Here is a 15204-nt window from a genome sequence, read left to right as displayed (position 1 = left end):
CGTGTGTGTGTGCTGCGCAGGCGCATTTTAATTCAAACTTCTTTGTCTTTTGTCACAGAAATTGTATTTGTGATGGTGATATGTTTATTTAAAATCCAAACACAATTTCACTGAAAAAAACACAAAGAAGTTTGACTTAACGTGCGTACTCGGCACCCAGCCCCACCCTGTTTTAGCTATTTGAATGTTCACATTTATACTAACTGTGAATTCCTCGTGACTGTGTGTGTGTGTGCGTGACTGTGTGTGTGTGACTGTGTGTGTGTGTGACTGTGTGTGTGTGTGACTGTGTGTGTGTGACTGTGTGTGTGTGACAGTGTGTGTGTGACTGTGTGTGTGAGTGTGTGTGACTGTGTGTGTGACTGTGTGTGTGTGTGACTGTGTGTGTGTGACAGTGTGTGTGTGACTGTGTGTGTGAGTGTGTGTGACTGTGTGTGTGACTGTGTGTGACAGTGTGACTGTGTGTGACAGTGTCACAGTGGGTGTGTGTGTTATGTGTAATTATATGCCCCCCACTAATACCCCTTCCAATCCCCGGATATCCCAGCCTGGAATATCTTCTGCTCTCTATGTGAGTGATATATGATCATGGGGATGGGAGGGAGATTGGGATGTCACTTCGAAGTGGGGGTGGCCCTCCTGCACAGCAGCCCCCGCAGGGTCGCTCGGAACTTGCTGTGCATCAGGCCGTACAGGACGTGACGTCACAGTAACCGGGAACATATACGCCTGGGCGGTGCTGAAAGCCCCGGTGAAGGGCAGTCAATCCCCGGCAGCTACTGTGCATGTGGGCCGAGCCCGGCTGCCAAAGTGCATGTGTGCCGAGCCCAGCCACCACTGCTCATGTGTGCCGAGCCTGGCTGCCATAGTGCATGTGTTGCGAGCCCGGCTGCCATAGTGCATGTGTGCCGAGCCTGGCCGCCACTGCGCACGTGTGCTGAGCCCGGCTGCCATAGTGCATGTGTGCCGAGCCCGGCTGCCATAGTGCATGTGTGCCGAGCCTGGCCGCCACTGCGCACGTGTGCCGAGCCCGGCTGCCATAGTGCATGTGTGCCGAGTCTGGCTGCCATAGTGCATGTGTGCCGAGCCTGGCCGCCACTGCGCACGTGTGCCGAGCCCGGCTGCCATAGTGCATGTGTGCCGAGCCCGGCTGCCATAGTGTATGTGTGCCGAGCCTGGCTGCCATAGTGCATGTGTGCCGAGCCTGGCCGCCACTGCGCACGTGTGCCGAGCCCGGCTGCCATAGTGCATGTGTGCCGAGCCCGGCTGCCATAGTGCATGTGTGCCGAGCCCGGCTGCCATAGTGCATGTGTGCCGAGCCTGGCCGCCACTGCGCACGTGTGCTGAGCTCGGCTGCCATAGTGCATTGCTGGCTCCAATTTCTGTTTGAAGTCTGCGCATGCGTGGTGTGAGCACAGGCACGCGCACAGTCTGGGCTGGAAGTGTGAGGATAGTGCTTTGAGGTATGCGCATGTGCTGGTGTGGCGCGGGCACACGCACAGTGTGGGCTGGAAGTGTGAGGGAAGCGCTTTGAGGTCTGCGCATGTGCTGGTGTGGCGCGGGCACGCGCACAGTGTGGGCTGGAAGTGTGAGGGAAGCGCTTTGAGGTCTGCGCATGCGCAGATGTGGCGCGGGCACGTGCACAGTGTGGGCTGGAAGTGTGAAGGAAGTGCTTTGAGGTCTGTGCATGCGCGGGTGTGGGGCGAGCGCGGGCATGCGCACAGTAGTATCATGACGTCACTTCCGTCATGGAATTTTGTTACAACACAAGGGATTTTTCCTATCCAAACCCTGTAGTTGCCAGCAAAGAAGTTTCACTTAAAAAAAGGGGGTTTAGTTAGGGGGGATGGGGGCGATTGCTGCATTATTGATTCATTATTGTTCAGCTGGTAGTGATTGAAAACCAGACACAAGAAGATGATAGTGGGCAACAAAGTGTCAAATGGGACTTTGATCTGTGTGTATGTCATTACCCAGAATCCTTGTCTGCAGTTTGACTTCTGAATGACATGATAATATGGCATTTTGGCGGCCCTTGGAAAACATGCAAACCATGTACAAAGGGGGAATTTTGTTGCCTTATTTTGCTCACCTTAACCTTACTGTGTCTGGTTCATTTTACACAAAAACTTTCAACCACATTTCTTAAAAACAGCAGCCGACATAACAGATTGCTGTAACCTTTAACAAATTATTAACAGACGGTATAGAAAGTCTCTAATCAATAATCATTTCATATCATATGTCATTTCTATTTAATGTATGTCATACGTTACAAACATTGATGTAAGACGCGTCTTTCAGTGTCAGGTTTAGGTCAACAAACAGCATGAGGAAATTGTGGCGTATTCACTGATATTCTGCTGTGAGTAAATGTACTGTATTGCTTTCAATTTTTTTCAAGCTTCTTTTAATGCTAACATTATCAATGCAATGCTCACATATTGCTATAAAAGTGTCTAAGAGGATTCAGATTTTTTCATCTAAGACATCATGGGCTGCTTCTTTAATTGTAATTGTTTATTACATTTTTCAAGAGCTGGCCTCTTAATCAGTAGGAATAAGAGTTCTCAGAGGAACACATTTTAGTCATTACAGTTTATAGAAACACTTTCCTTTGCAATGAAATACCTGGTTCATGGAGTGGAAAACATATTTGCAATTTGCATTTTCCATTTTTTATATCTTTAATGAACAACACTATTAGGACTATTTTTTAAGAAATATTACATACATTTTGAACATAACACTGTACTTAAAGTTGCAATATGAAAAAGATAACTTCCTTTCATAGCAAACAAATGACTGTAGCCTTTTTTTAACCCAGACTGTGGTGAAAAGCTGTGTCATGTGGCAGGCATATGCTTGAAGGGGTCCCATGTTAAAATGGATAAGAAGCAAAAGGTAACACTGTTTGCTCATTTGCCTGTCATTTCCCAGAATCCCAGTGGAAGCACTGCATGCTGAGAAACAATGGCGAAAAGCAGGGTTGCAGACCTGTTTGAGACACGTGGTTGAGTACGGTGGAGGGTTCTTGTCACTTTTTTACCCACCATAACTTATTTAATGTATGGTTGCAGCCTTGCCAAATACACATATCTTTAACATTAAGAAAGGACCAGCGCAAAGAGAAAGTGGCTGCCTATTGGCCTGGGAATTTACACAGTCAGAAAGAAACCAGTGGTACCTTGAAATAAACGCATTTCAGCTCCGGAGACCCCCTGCTTCTCCGCTATATATATAAAAAAAGAGGAAATGTTCCTTTATTGGAACCATGAAGAAAAAATATATTGGTGTAAGTCTTGCACACCTTACTCACAACGAACGCTCCACGGTTTCATTTTTATAAAGATGCTGGGTGCTGTTGATCAGCATAAGCATAAGGACTTTAAGGATAATGCACTCCAGACTTAGTTAAACAATAAAAAGTACTTTTCGGTGCTATAACCACACACCTTCGGTCAATACACCTTCGGTGTGGTTATAGCACTGAAATGTTGACTTCAATAAAATAACTTTTAATTGTTTACGTCTGGAGGGCATTATCCTTCAAGTTCCTTTAATGAAACCCACACTTGCAATAACACAAGCATTTCCAGAGAGAGGGAAACCAGTGACTTCTATTGTGCTGGTTTCAGTCTGGTGTGTATGTAATCTCCATAGATTTCTGCTTTCCTTGTTGAAAGATATGGACAGATTGCCCATTCAGATAAGTCCGCTCTAACATATCTTTTTTATTAGGGACAGACTGTCTACAGAAAGCACCAATCTCTCACATATGGCTGCAGCACAATGTTATAAGGAAGGCTTGAGCATGCCAAATGTATGCAAGGCAAGTGCCATATTAATAACAGTATTACAGTAACATTAATAATATTTTTACAGCTAGCATTTTACCCCTTGCTCCCTCAAGGCCGTCACTACATTTGTCTGTCTTATGTTTTCCAAGTCTATACAGCAACTATGGCGTGAAAGTTAAGAAAAAAAACAAATTCTAATATCACTTTTTGGGACTAATTGCTCAGCCATCACTTTGGAAAATAACAGTAACTGTAAGTGCCAATGTGGATTTTGTTTAAATAAATAAAATGGCTAAAACTGTAAATGTTCTAGCAGTTTGTAAATTCTGATGTATGTGTCTCTGACTTACAACCCTTTATATGTTGTTCAGCAACATAAGGCCACAGTAAGGAAAAGCATGAATTGCAATGCATACATCCATTGAAAAATATTAGAATATTATCAATACTGCAATTTTATTCCTAGTCTGTAATTATGAATAGCTTTATTTATATAACATCATTTATGTACATAGCGCTTCACAGCCGTAATACACGGGACATAATAATATAACACATAATGGGAATAAGCGCTTCAGACATAAAAGTAACATTAGTAGCCCTGTCCGAACAGATTACAATCTAAGTAGTAAGAAATGGTAGGAAAAACGTAGGACGGTGTTCTGGTAAGTGCGTCTGCAAGGGGCCACAGTCGATGTATGATATGTATAATATCAACCATATGCTTCGTTAAGCAAGTGTGTTTTAAGATGGGGTTTAAAGGAGGATAGAGAGGGTGTCAATCAGATATTGAGGGGAAGGGCATTCCAGAGGTGCGGTGCCGTCAGTGAGAAAGGTTTTAGGCGGGCGAGGGCTTTAGATACAAAAGGGGGGGGGGAGAGAGAAGACACCTTGAGCAGAATGCAAGAGTCGGGATGGTGCATAGCGAGAAATTAGGGCTGAGATGTAAGAAGGAGCAGAAGAGTGTAAAGCTTTAAAAGTGACGAGGAGAATTTTGTGATTTTTTTTTATCCGATGCCAGGAGAATGAAGAAGAATCTAAAATGTTGATAAATAAGGTAGATAAAATTTCTGAAGTACAAATGGGGCCCTTCTTGCTGAATGGGGCCTTACGTGTCGGCGTAAACTGCGGAAGTGTGGCCTGACTTCCGTGAGGCTTTATGTCCGTGTTAGAATCCCTTGGGTGGGCCCCCTCCGCTACCGGGTGAGACCCTGCACCAAAGGTAGGGCCCACGGAGGGGGTGACAGAGAGCTGGGTCTTTAGAAATGCCAAAACTCTGTTCCGGCTGCTAAAATAAGTGCTGGCGTGTGGAGGATGGCCCCCTAAAGGTGGTGGGCCCTGGTAGAGCGGAACAAGCTGCACATATGGTAGTTCTGCCACTGCCCTCCCCCCCCCACCCTCCACCCCCCCCACCCTCCATCCCCCATCCCCACCTCATGAACATCCCTCAACCAAACAGCAACATTTCAAGAAAAGCACAGAAATGTGCAGCTTTAGAGAACTGGGGGGTGGGGTGATACAGTTTTACGGAAATCTGTTTTTCAGGTAGAGCATATTTTATTTGATTAAATAATTAAGGTTTTACAAGCGAGGTTATAGTGATATTGGGATCTCTAGGGCACTGTTTGAGCGTTTCCTATGGCCCCTAACCGAAAGAAGACATAAAAGTTTAATATTAAGTTACATATTCTGTTTATTTCTCTCTTTAATATACAGATGAAGTGGCAATTGGACTTCTATGGAGTACAACAAAGCTAGCTCCCACTGTGTAATGTAAGTGCATGAGTGCTTGAAAGCATTAAGGTACATCCACTAAGAAAAGACTGTATTGCTGCTTATTGTACAAATAGAAGACATTAGTTAATACTTTTTCTTACTTGAACTAACATAATATTTGTTTTTTTTAAACCAATATCTAAGAGCTCCACTTTCTTCCTCCGGTCAATCTTCTGCGTTCTTCTAAACTTCTAAAGTGCAGCAGCAATCTGCTAAATTGTGCAAAAGAGAGAGAGAAAGATTGTAAGCTCTTCGGGGCAGGGACTCCTTTTCCTAAATGTCATGTTTATGTCTGAAGCGCTTCTTCCCATTGTGAGTTATTTGTATTATTTGTTATTTATATGATTATCACGTGTATTACTGCTGTGAAGCGCTATGTACATTAATGGCGCTATATAAATAAAGATATAGCTAGATAGCTAGATAGCTAGATAGCTAGATAGCTAGATAGATAGATAGATAGATAGATAGATAGATAGATAGATAGATAGATAGATAGATAGATAGATAGATAGATAGATAGATAGATAGATATTACCTATTGATTTATATACCTACCAAAACACTCTGCTCTACAACACATGGGCAGATACCTGGGACCACACCTCAGATGATTGGGAGATGAGCTCATTTGATTATGCAAATATATGTACCTGCCTAGTTCTCTCTACTGGTGTGAATTTGGTCAAATAGAACACGTTTGAGACATTTTTCACGCCAAACCATGGGTCAATGACTTCGTTTTGCACATCTTTATTTGGGTGTATTATAGGCACAGAGAAGATGTGGGAATAACGTTTAGAAGTGTTAGAGCAAGAGAGCGGTGTATATGTACTGTAAGATGATACAGAAACTGGTGTCAGAAACAAGCATTCTTGTTAAGCTCCTTTTGGTGATGATGTTGGTGTGCGTTATCATTTTAATTTGAAATGTTTTTCTTTTATGTATAGATTTAAATATTTATTTGAGAATCCTAATTATGAAAGGATTTATGAAGTGGGTAGTTTAAAAAAAAAAACCTGATGGCTAGTGGTGTATCATTACTGTATTCTTAATGGTGATGTGTCCGTGTGTACAGTATGTCTATGAAAGCTCATTCGGCTTTGACTTGTTGGCCACTAGGTTTTACCAATTTAGCAAGCCTGGTCACATCACCTGCACTGAATAATGTATATAGTACATTCCTGGTTTCACAGGAATATAATCTTTCAACATTGAATGTTCTATTTATGCAGAGGACCGTAGAATCCTTAATTGAGTACAGTGTTTTCAGCACGTGCTAGACCCAAAATCTTATACCTTTCACAACTCTATGAAGTGATTTGGGTTCTCTATGCACAGTATTACTTTACAGTATGTTGAACAGTTTGGGGTGGCCTGGATGGTAGAACTGCATGGACATTTATTTCCAGGTTTCCTGTTCTGTTGTTTGGGGGACAGATATTTTAGCATTTTTGTTGCCCTACTGTAGAAGTATATGTGACCACTAGTGATACACAAACGACATGTTTTCCTGTTTGTATTGTTGCCAGGGTTGCCTGCGAAGCCGGAGACTTTTCTCAATTCAATTACAAGAAATGTAATCACATATTCTTGGATTTGATATTAGTTGGGCCACCCCCCCCCCTGCCTGCTGTAATTCTAATCACATGAAAAAAAAACCTATATTAATTGGTATACAATATAAATGTGAATACAAATACTTAAAAAGACTTGCGTATTTCACGATTTTTAAAACAGCAAAACATGACAAATTTTATATGGGTTTTTTAAATAAATCAGTGTAGTAGTATAAGATAATACTGACTGCAATTGTTTTCTCTCTCACCCCTCTTCATCTTCTCTCTATCGCCCTCCCTCCTCATCCTCTCTCTCACACTCCCCCTTCTCATCCTCTCTCTCACCCCCCTCATCCTCTCTCTCTCACCCCCTCCACCCCCCGCTCTTCATCCTCTCATCCCCTCATCTCCTCCTCATCCCCTAAACAATGCCTACCTGGCTTCGGTAGGGGTGGAGGAGTGGGAGGACACCAGGCGAGGAGGACTGCAGGAGTGGAGCAGAGTAGTGGAAGAGGATGGCAGCGGGAGAAGAGGACGTAGGACCGCCAGAGAGGCGCAAGGTGGCAGAGGAGATGGAAAGCGGGAGCAAACTTGAAGCAGGGCGGCAGAGGAAGAGGACGATTGAAGAGGGGCGCGCTGTAGCAGCGGCAGACACCGGAAGTCAGTGAAGACTTCCACGTCAGACTGCTAGAGGACACTCCTCCCCGGATGTCCTGCTCTGCAGCCCTACACCACTCAGGTGGTCCTCAATCCTCTTCTCCTGCCACCGCCCTCAGTAGAAACGCAAAGTATTTTTGCAAATAAAAAATCTACAAAATCTATTTCGCCTGGGAAATTTAATTTCTAAACCCGTAGCCCGGAGATACGTAACCGAAAGCCATAGTCTCCAGGTCAAACTCGGAGTGGTGGCAACTCTGATTGCTGCACATGCAGCTGTGATGTTTTAAGGCATTATATGGGTGAATGGTTTTTTTCCCATACCACTTGCTTTTAGATGACAGCTTCTTGGAATCTCTAGAGATATCACGTCAGAAGGAACATTAGCGAACATGTTTTGAATTTAACAAACTGTAGTAAATTGGCTGTACAATAATAGGTCTTTTCCCTAACTTATCTCATAAATATCAATATAAGAAAGCATAAAATTGGTAAATATGCATATCATTTATCTGGAATGTTTCACATTATTTACTAACATTAGCAAAATGTATGGAAGGGTGAATTATATCAGCATTAAACTGGTCTTCTGTATGACCTGAGATTTCATGAAAAGAAATATGCTAGCTACCTTAGGCCCCGTCCCCACTGCTCGCGGCTGCGTGCACTACGGCGTGCGCGGGGCGAACAAGATATGGCCCTCTATGGGGCCGGCTCCAGTTACTACCTGTCAGCGCCTGCAGAAAGCGCGACGCGTGACCACCATTCCCAAAAGACAAGAGTTAAGTCTTGTGGCGGCCGAACGATGGCCACGTCACGGTGGCGGTTCTGCCAACGAGGGCGAACCAGCCACGTGATATCATGACTGCGCCCCCACAACCCCCCGCTCCCTCCCTCCCCCATCTCCTGCTCTTCTCTGGACGCACATCCCAGAACCCAGATCGCGGCTGAAGGTATGTGTGTGTGTGTGTGTGTGTGTGTGTGTGTGTGTGTGTGTGTGTGTGTGTGTGTGTGTGTGTGTGTGTGTGTGTGTGTGTGTGTGTGTGTGTGTGTGTGTGTGTAGAAGAATGGGGAAAGATTGAGAGTGTAGACTGTGTGAAGGGGAGAGGGAGCATAATAGGGAGTGTGTGAGAGGTGTGTGAGAGGGGGAGAGTGTGAGAGGGAGAAGGGGGGGGAGAAAAGAGAGGGAGATATTGGGGGAGAGACACGAAAGATGGGGGGGAGATGAGAGGCGGGTGGAGGCAGGGGGGAGATGAAAGAGACGGGGGAGATGAGAGGCAGGGGAGATGAGAGATGGGGGGGTGAGAAATGGGGGGGAGAAGGTTGAGGTTACCCAGAATTTCACTATCTAAATCTGTGGTTCCTTAATCAAAAACAGTTGAAAACCACTGACCTAGTTTCCCAACTAATTAGTCATTTACATTAATTTCAATATATCTGAAAACACTGCAACCACAAAAAACATTGCACTGAATAAACCACCTGAATGTGTAAACCATGATGAAAGTATATGGTTTAAACAGCACTCTAAGAATATAGGGGAGTAAAATAAGACTGTGGTGCACGGGAACCTGGAGGGACCCTATTCCCCTCCCAAAGGTCAATATAGAGCAAGAAATGGGGGGCTACCCAGCACTCAAATAAGAAAAACAAAGTAAATGATAAATATATTATAAAGAAATGTTACTGTGATACTGCCATAATATGACCACACAATATGTATAGATAATCGGAAAGGTCAGCAATATACGCACAACTGTGAGTAACAGCAAAGGGAGTGGGAGAACACAGGGTGGGGAAGGGAACCGAAAGGAATAAGGAAAAGACAAGGGAAAAGGGGGAGGGATCAAGACTAATAAGGGGGGCAACGTTTTGGGGCGGGATGCCCCTTCTTCTGGCCTATTCCCCAGGATCACAGTGATCAAGGGTACTTCCCTTAAGTCCAATATGGACGATAACTCCCAACACACTGAACAACTAAAAACAAAATAGACCAAATGGCAACCTATAAGATAATCTAGTGATCCAAGAGTGGTTACTAGTAAATGTATGCCCAAACGAGGCTGGTGTCATTTTCTAGATACATTGACAAACATGAACATTATTACATTTGAACATGATGGAAAATATTTATGTACCATATATATTTACATTAGCTTAACTTACCAGTGAGTTTCCGTGTGGAAAAACAACGCTTAACTGCCCAAGCAACTAGTTTGAATTTAGCGGGAGCAAAGAGTCCAGGGGTCCAATTAAGACCCTTCGTGGACCGCCAGCTCAGAGCCCTGTTATATGAGTTCAACTCACAGGCTTCTGGGGGCATTGCTGGTTTAAACCGGTTTAAACCAGATCAGTTGTGTATCACCTGCATTTCTTCAATAGGCCCCAAAGTGCACTATTTGTAACACAATTTACTTGGATAAGTTGGCATTAAAATTCAAAACTATTGTTTTTAACAAATGCATGCAATGGAAAACTGGTCTACACTCCAGGCTGTGAAATATAATGTGCTTTAGAAGACCACATCCCTGGCAACATCAGCAAAGCCAGTTTACAATAAAGCAGTTTACTATGCTGAGCCTTCCGGATGTGCATTCTGCAATACTACACAAATGCATAACCATGTTAGATATATAAAAAGCATTTACATCATCGTAGACATCTCACAATTTGCATGAAAATAGTGTCATCTATTAGTTGCATCAAACGAGCAGTACGTAATTTCACATATCGCAGAGTATTGTGGAAGCAAATTGCTTGGCATATGCAGAAATGTTCATAATGGTGAAGAGAGAAATGCTGGAGGAAACAAAATTGCAACATCATTTGTAACACTGTATCCTATGGCTTCAGGGAAATTGTGGCACTGTAAATATACACAGTAAATGCCACTGTATATAATATTTTTAGGCTGCACACGTCAATCTGATTACTTTACACAATAAGCAAGTTCACTGTGCAAAATATAAACATGGTAAGCAAAGAAGGGCGGGAAGCCATGTTGGTCCTTTCTTCCATGTAGTAACAAAGGAGGGAGAGGGAGTAGGGGGTTGGGTACCTTGTATTGGAACAACAAGTACTCAAAATGTTACAAGCTTTCGAACCTCTCAGGGTCCTTCATTGGGTAACCTGGACCCTGAGAGGCTGTAACACATCAACTACTTGTTGTTCCAATAAAAGGTATCATACCCCCTACTCCCTCTCCCTCCTTTGTTACTACAATCATAAACATGGAATTCTATTTACAAATTGATTGTCACGTGTATTACTGCTGTGAAGCGCTATGTACATTAATGGTGCTATATAAATAAAGACATACATACATACATACATACATACATACATACATACATACATACATACATACATACTTACAATATCCATGCAATGCAAAACACCAAAACAATGTAGTTGCTCATCAAATATCCCGTTTGGAACAAATGTAGCAAAAAGCTAATATTATGTCAAAGGAGATCAGATAAAATGCTTCTCGATTTATATTGAGAAAGCTATATTCAGAAAACATAGGAACTCTTATTTGTTTAAGTAGAAGCACGTTTTACCTCACTACATGAGATACTCCTACTTCTATTCCTTTTTTCTCTTTCTTTCCTTTTGTTTCCCTTACCTCTCCCTCCTCTCCTAAATCACACCTACTATATGTAAACATACCAGCACTGTAGTACATTGACATTTTTTTTAAATGTTTACAACATTCTGTAACACTGCAGCTGTTTTTATATGTATTATTTTGAGTTTAGTATTCGTAATCAAATTCACTCTTTATTGAATAACAACTGAACTTAAAATATTTGTGTTGCATCTTCACTTACAGACTGTTTTTCTGTGTGCACTAAGATTAAATCAAGTCTGTTGTCAAATCTACTGCAACATCACAGCCTAGTATGATCTGATTCCATTCAAAACACATATTGTTTCCTTGACGTGGACAGATTTACCCAAAAATGCCACAAAAAAACATTGTGTTAAACAACTTATTTAGTACAGCAATCTAAACGACTAAATACATTGAGCAAGGGCATTTCCCATTGGCAAGCATACTTGTTATTTTCTGTAGCCAAATTGCTTGTGGCTAAAATTATTGCAGATCAAAGACTGTGAATGTGAAACAAGAAGTTTACGTCTATTCTTATAGGAAGTTAAATAATAATATTATGCTATGCACGTAGTCTACTGCAAATTCCATGGCTTCACTTATCACTTCCAAATATTTCAATATAAGTTTGATTGGAAAATAGGCATTTGTGATACCAAGAATGAGATAGTACAGAGACATCCTGGTAATAGTCTTTGAAAACATACTGGTACCATATGTGTGCAAGATTCATTAAGGGAAGAGAGAAGCAGGCTTTAGCCCATAATCTCCATCTATTAATGACTCAGTGGGGTTAGGTCTATGTTTGCAGTGAAAGATCATTACATATTTATTTATTCTGACATGGCAATCTAAAAGCAAATATTCCTAATGCGGATATGCATCATTTTCATGGCATAGGCAGACATCCAATTCCTAGGTATAACTAGAACATACGTATGAAGAGGGATGAGGTTTTGCTGCATGATGTGTTCGATTTACGTCCTGAAAAGGAGTTTATAATGTAACATGATTATTTTACAATGTCCACAGTTTAATTCTAGATGACACAGACAACATGTAGTCCTTTAACAACAAATGGCCTTGTTCTAGATGAATAGATACCTTATTGTATAATATTAGACACACTGGCTTCATGGTGTAAGCAAACATACAGAGTCTAATTGTTGACATATATTTTACATTTATGCTATTTATGTTCAATGATGACTAAAATGTGCAATGCCTGTCAAGCACAAAAGGTATTGTGATCAATAATAGAGTACAAACCCCTCCCACTAATCTAAATATGTATGCATATTTTATAGTATTATATAAAGCAAGTTTATAAGTTACTACATTCTGTATGTATGTTTTATGAGGAAGAAAACATATGTCATAAAGAATACTTCTGAATCCTACCTCTTCTACCTGACTAATGACTATAGGAATAATCTTATCTACACAGTTTAATCCTCAACAGCTAATGATAGTATTATGTTGTCTTGTTAAGGACTAAAGGAAGAGCAGCTCAGAATAAAAGAACCATTATTACAGAGGATTTGCACTATATTCACTAGAGCCGCCCTTGCAGTAACTTTACATATATCTGTGCTACAGTATCTGTTTCTGTATGTTTGGGTAATGATGATGCTTTTCTGGAAGTGTCAGGGTAAGACAATAGCACAAAAAAAAATGAGTTTACATAATTCCACATCTGAAATACACAAGATAGAAAGGCTCCATCACCCAGCAGCACAACCTGACAACAGCCATTGTCCCCCCCCACAAGGAAAGGAACACATTGCAAGAGGATAAAGGACTTTGGGCTGGAGGGAAATGAATACTGGAATATGTTGGTGGAGTAAACAGGACAGCTTAATGACATTTGGGGACCTGCAGAGTGTTTGCCGCTGAAAGCTGCTTAGTAACTGGAACTGCAAAGCAATCTTTTAAACTCCATCTATGAATGGGGAGGGGGTCATTTGTCAAGAATAGACAGATGCAGAAATCGTGTCATTCTTGTAATCTTTGCTTTTTGGATATTTATGAAACACAACCACCTGAAATATAAATTGTTTGCACTGAAAGGTGCTGCAACGGTGTGAGAAGCCCCTAGCAAGTCCCTTAACACCTTCACTGCCAAGGGACCAACAACTGGTATATCACAGATCTGATGCAGATGTGATTCATAAACAAGGCAATAACTGTGTGCCACCATAGATCCGAAGAAATGACGCCCAGTGACTCGAAGACAGGGATGGCTAACTTCAGTCTTCAGGGGCAACCAACAGGTCAGGTTTTAAGGATATCCCTGCTTTAGCACAGATATCTGTCATTGACGACGCCACTGATTGAGCCACCTGTGCTGAAGCAAAGATATCCTTATAACTTGACCTGTTGGTGGCCCTTGAGGACAGTAATTTGCCACACCTGTTCTCAAGCAAGACTCACGTCCCCAATGGTTTGCACAGCTGGATGGAGACCTCCTGAACTGTGTACTAGTTACAAAGTGGTACCCTCCCCCAAACCAAACCCTTGTCTCTCCTTTCCACAAAGCCCCCCTCCACTCCATACACAAACCTCAAGGTATCCATTAGTTCAACTGCATGAAACAAACACAAACAAGTAGTGGTGTGTGTATTGCCTGAATAAAGCACACATCCCTGCAAAAAAGAAAGCGCAAAGAAAACCCCATCCCCAAAAGCCTAATGCTATGAAATCCCAAGAGGGAAGGTGCACATTTTGTAGGGTTCTCTGCCTAAATAACAAAAGGTTGGGGAACAACAATAACAAAAATAAACTTAGCAGCACATCATTACAACACAGTATTATCCCCACACTGCAGCGTGGATACTGTCCTACCTAAGCATTGCTGTATCTCCTTGCCTGACGACCAGGCTGTCCACTGCTGGCCATGGGAAGTCCATGCTCTGTCCACCTGGGAGGCAGGAGGGTAACAGGCAGCAGAGGCTGAGGATGACAGCGGCCAGCCACTGGTTTGAGCAACAAGCAGCAGCACCCTGCACCAACATCATCATGTCCATCACTGCTGGGGCTGCCCCTGTCAGCTGGCAGCCTGGGAGCCTGCGCTGGCACAGCCTCTCCTCTCCGAGACTTCCCCGGTCCTGCAGGAGGAGGAGGAGGAGGAGGAGGAGGAGGAGTGAAGGAGTCTGCCCTATTCTCCGGTGGCTCGCACACCATCTAGTGAAGAAGCGCTGCTGGAGAATAAGAGCAGGCTCGGCAGCAGCATCGGAAGCAGCAGCTGCAGCAGCAGTAGTAAGCAGCAGCAGCAGCAGACAGCCCCCAGGCTCTCAGCCGGTTGCCATGCGGCCGTTTCCTTAGCAACCCCAGCCAGAGAGTGCTGGTGATGGAGCAGGGAGATACTGTAACAAGCAGAGAGTGCTGGTGATGGAGCAGGGAGATACTGTAACAAGCAGAGAGTGCTGGTGATGGAGCAGGGAGATACTGTAAGAAGCAGAGAGTGCTGGTGATGGAGCAGGGAGATACTGTAACAAGCAGAGAGTGTAGGAGCAGGGAGATACTGTAACAAGCAGAGAGTGCAGGAGCAGGGAGATACTGTAACAAGCAGAGTGCTGGTGATGGAGCAGGGAGATACTGTAACAAGCAGAGAGTGCTGGTGATGGAGCAGGGAGATACTGTAACAAGCAGAGAGTGCTGGTGATGGAGTATGGAGATACTGTAACAAGCAGAGAGTGCTGGAGAGGGAGCAGGGAGATACTGTAACAAGCAGAGAGTGCTGGTGACGGAGCAGGGAGATACTGTAACAAGCAGAGAGTGCTGGTGACGGAGCAGG

General features: G+C 43.1%; 1 protein-coding gene across 9 annotated transcripts in view; it reads right to left on the bottom strand.

Moving 5' to 3' along the window:
• Window positions 1-14651, bottom strand: part of NEGR1 (neuronal growth regulator 1) — a 379181-nt gene extending 364530 nt beyond the window's left edge. For 2 of the 9 annotated variants that reach the window (XM_075615822.1, XM_075615814.1), the window contains exon 1: window positions 14253-14651. In XM_075615822.1, the coding sequence (XP_075471937.1) occupies window positions 14253-14434 (182 nt within the window). In that variant the 5' untranslated portion in view covers window positions 14435-14651. The remainder of the gene's footprint in view (window positions 1-14252) is intronic. The other 7 variants (XM_075615817.1, XM_075615818.1, XM_075615813.1 and 4 more) reach the window with 6 other exon arrangements.
• Window positions 14652-15204: the final 553 nt, after the last annotated feature.

This window comes from Ascaphus truei, chromosome 10, assembly GCF_040206685.1.
Source record: "Ascaphus truei isolate aAscTru1 chromosome 10, aAscTru1.hap1, whole genome shotgun sequence".
NCBI classification, from domain to species: Eukaryota; Metazoa; Chordata; class Amphibia; order Anura; family Ascaphidae; genus Ascaphus; species Ascaphus truei.
Note: the sequence above shows the minus strand (reverse complement) of the source record. Positions and strands in the feature narration are given on the sequence as shown.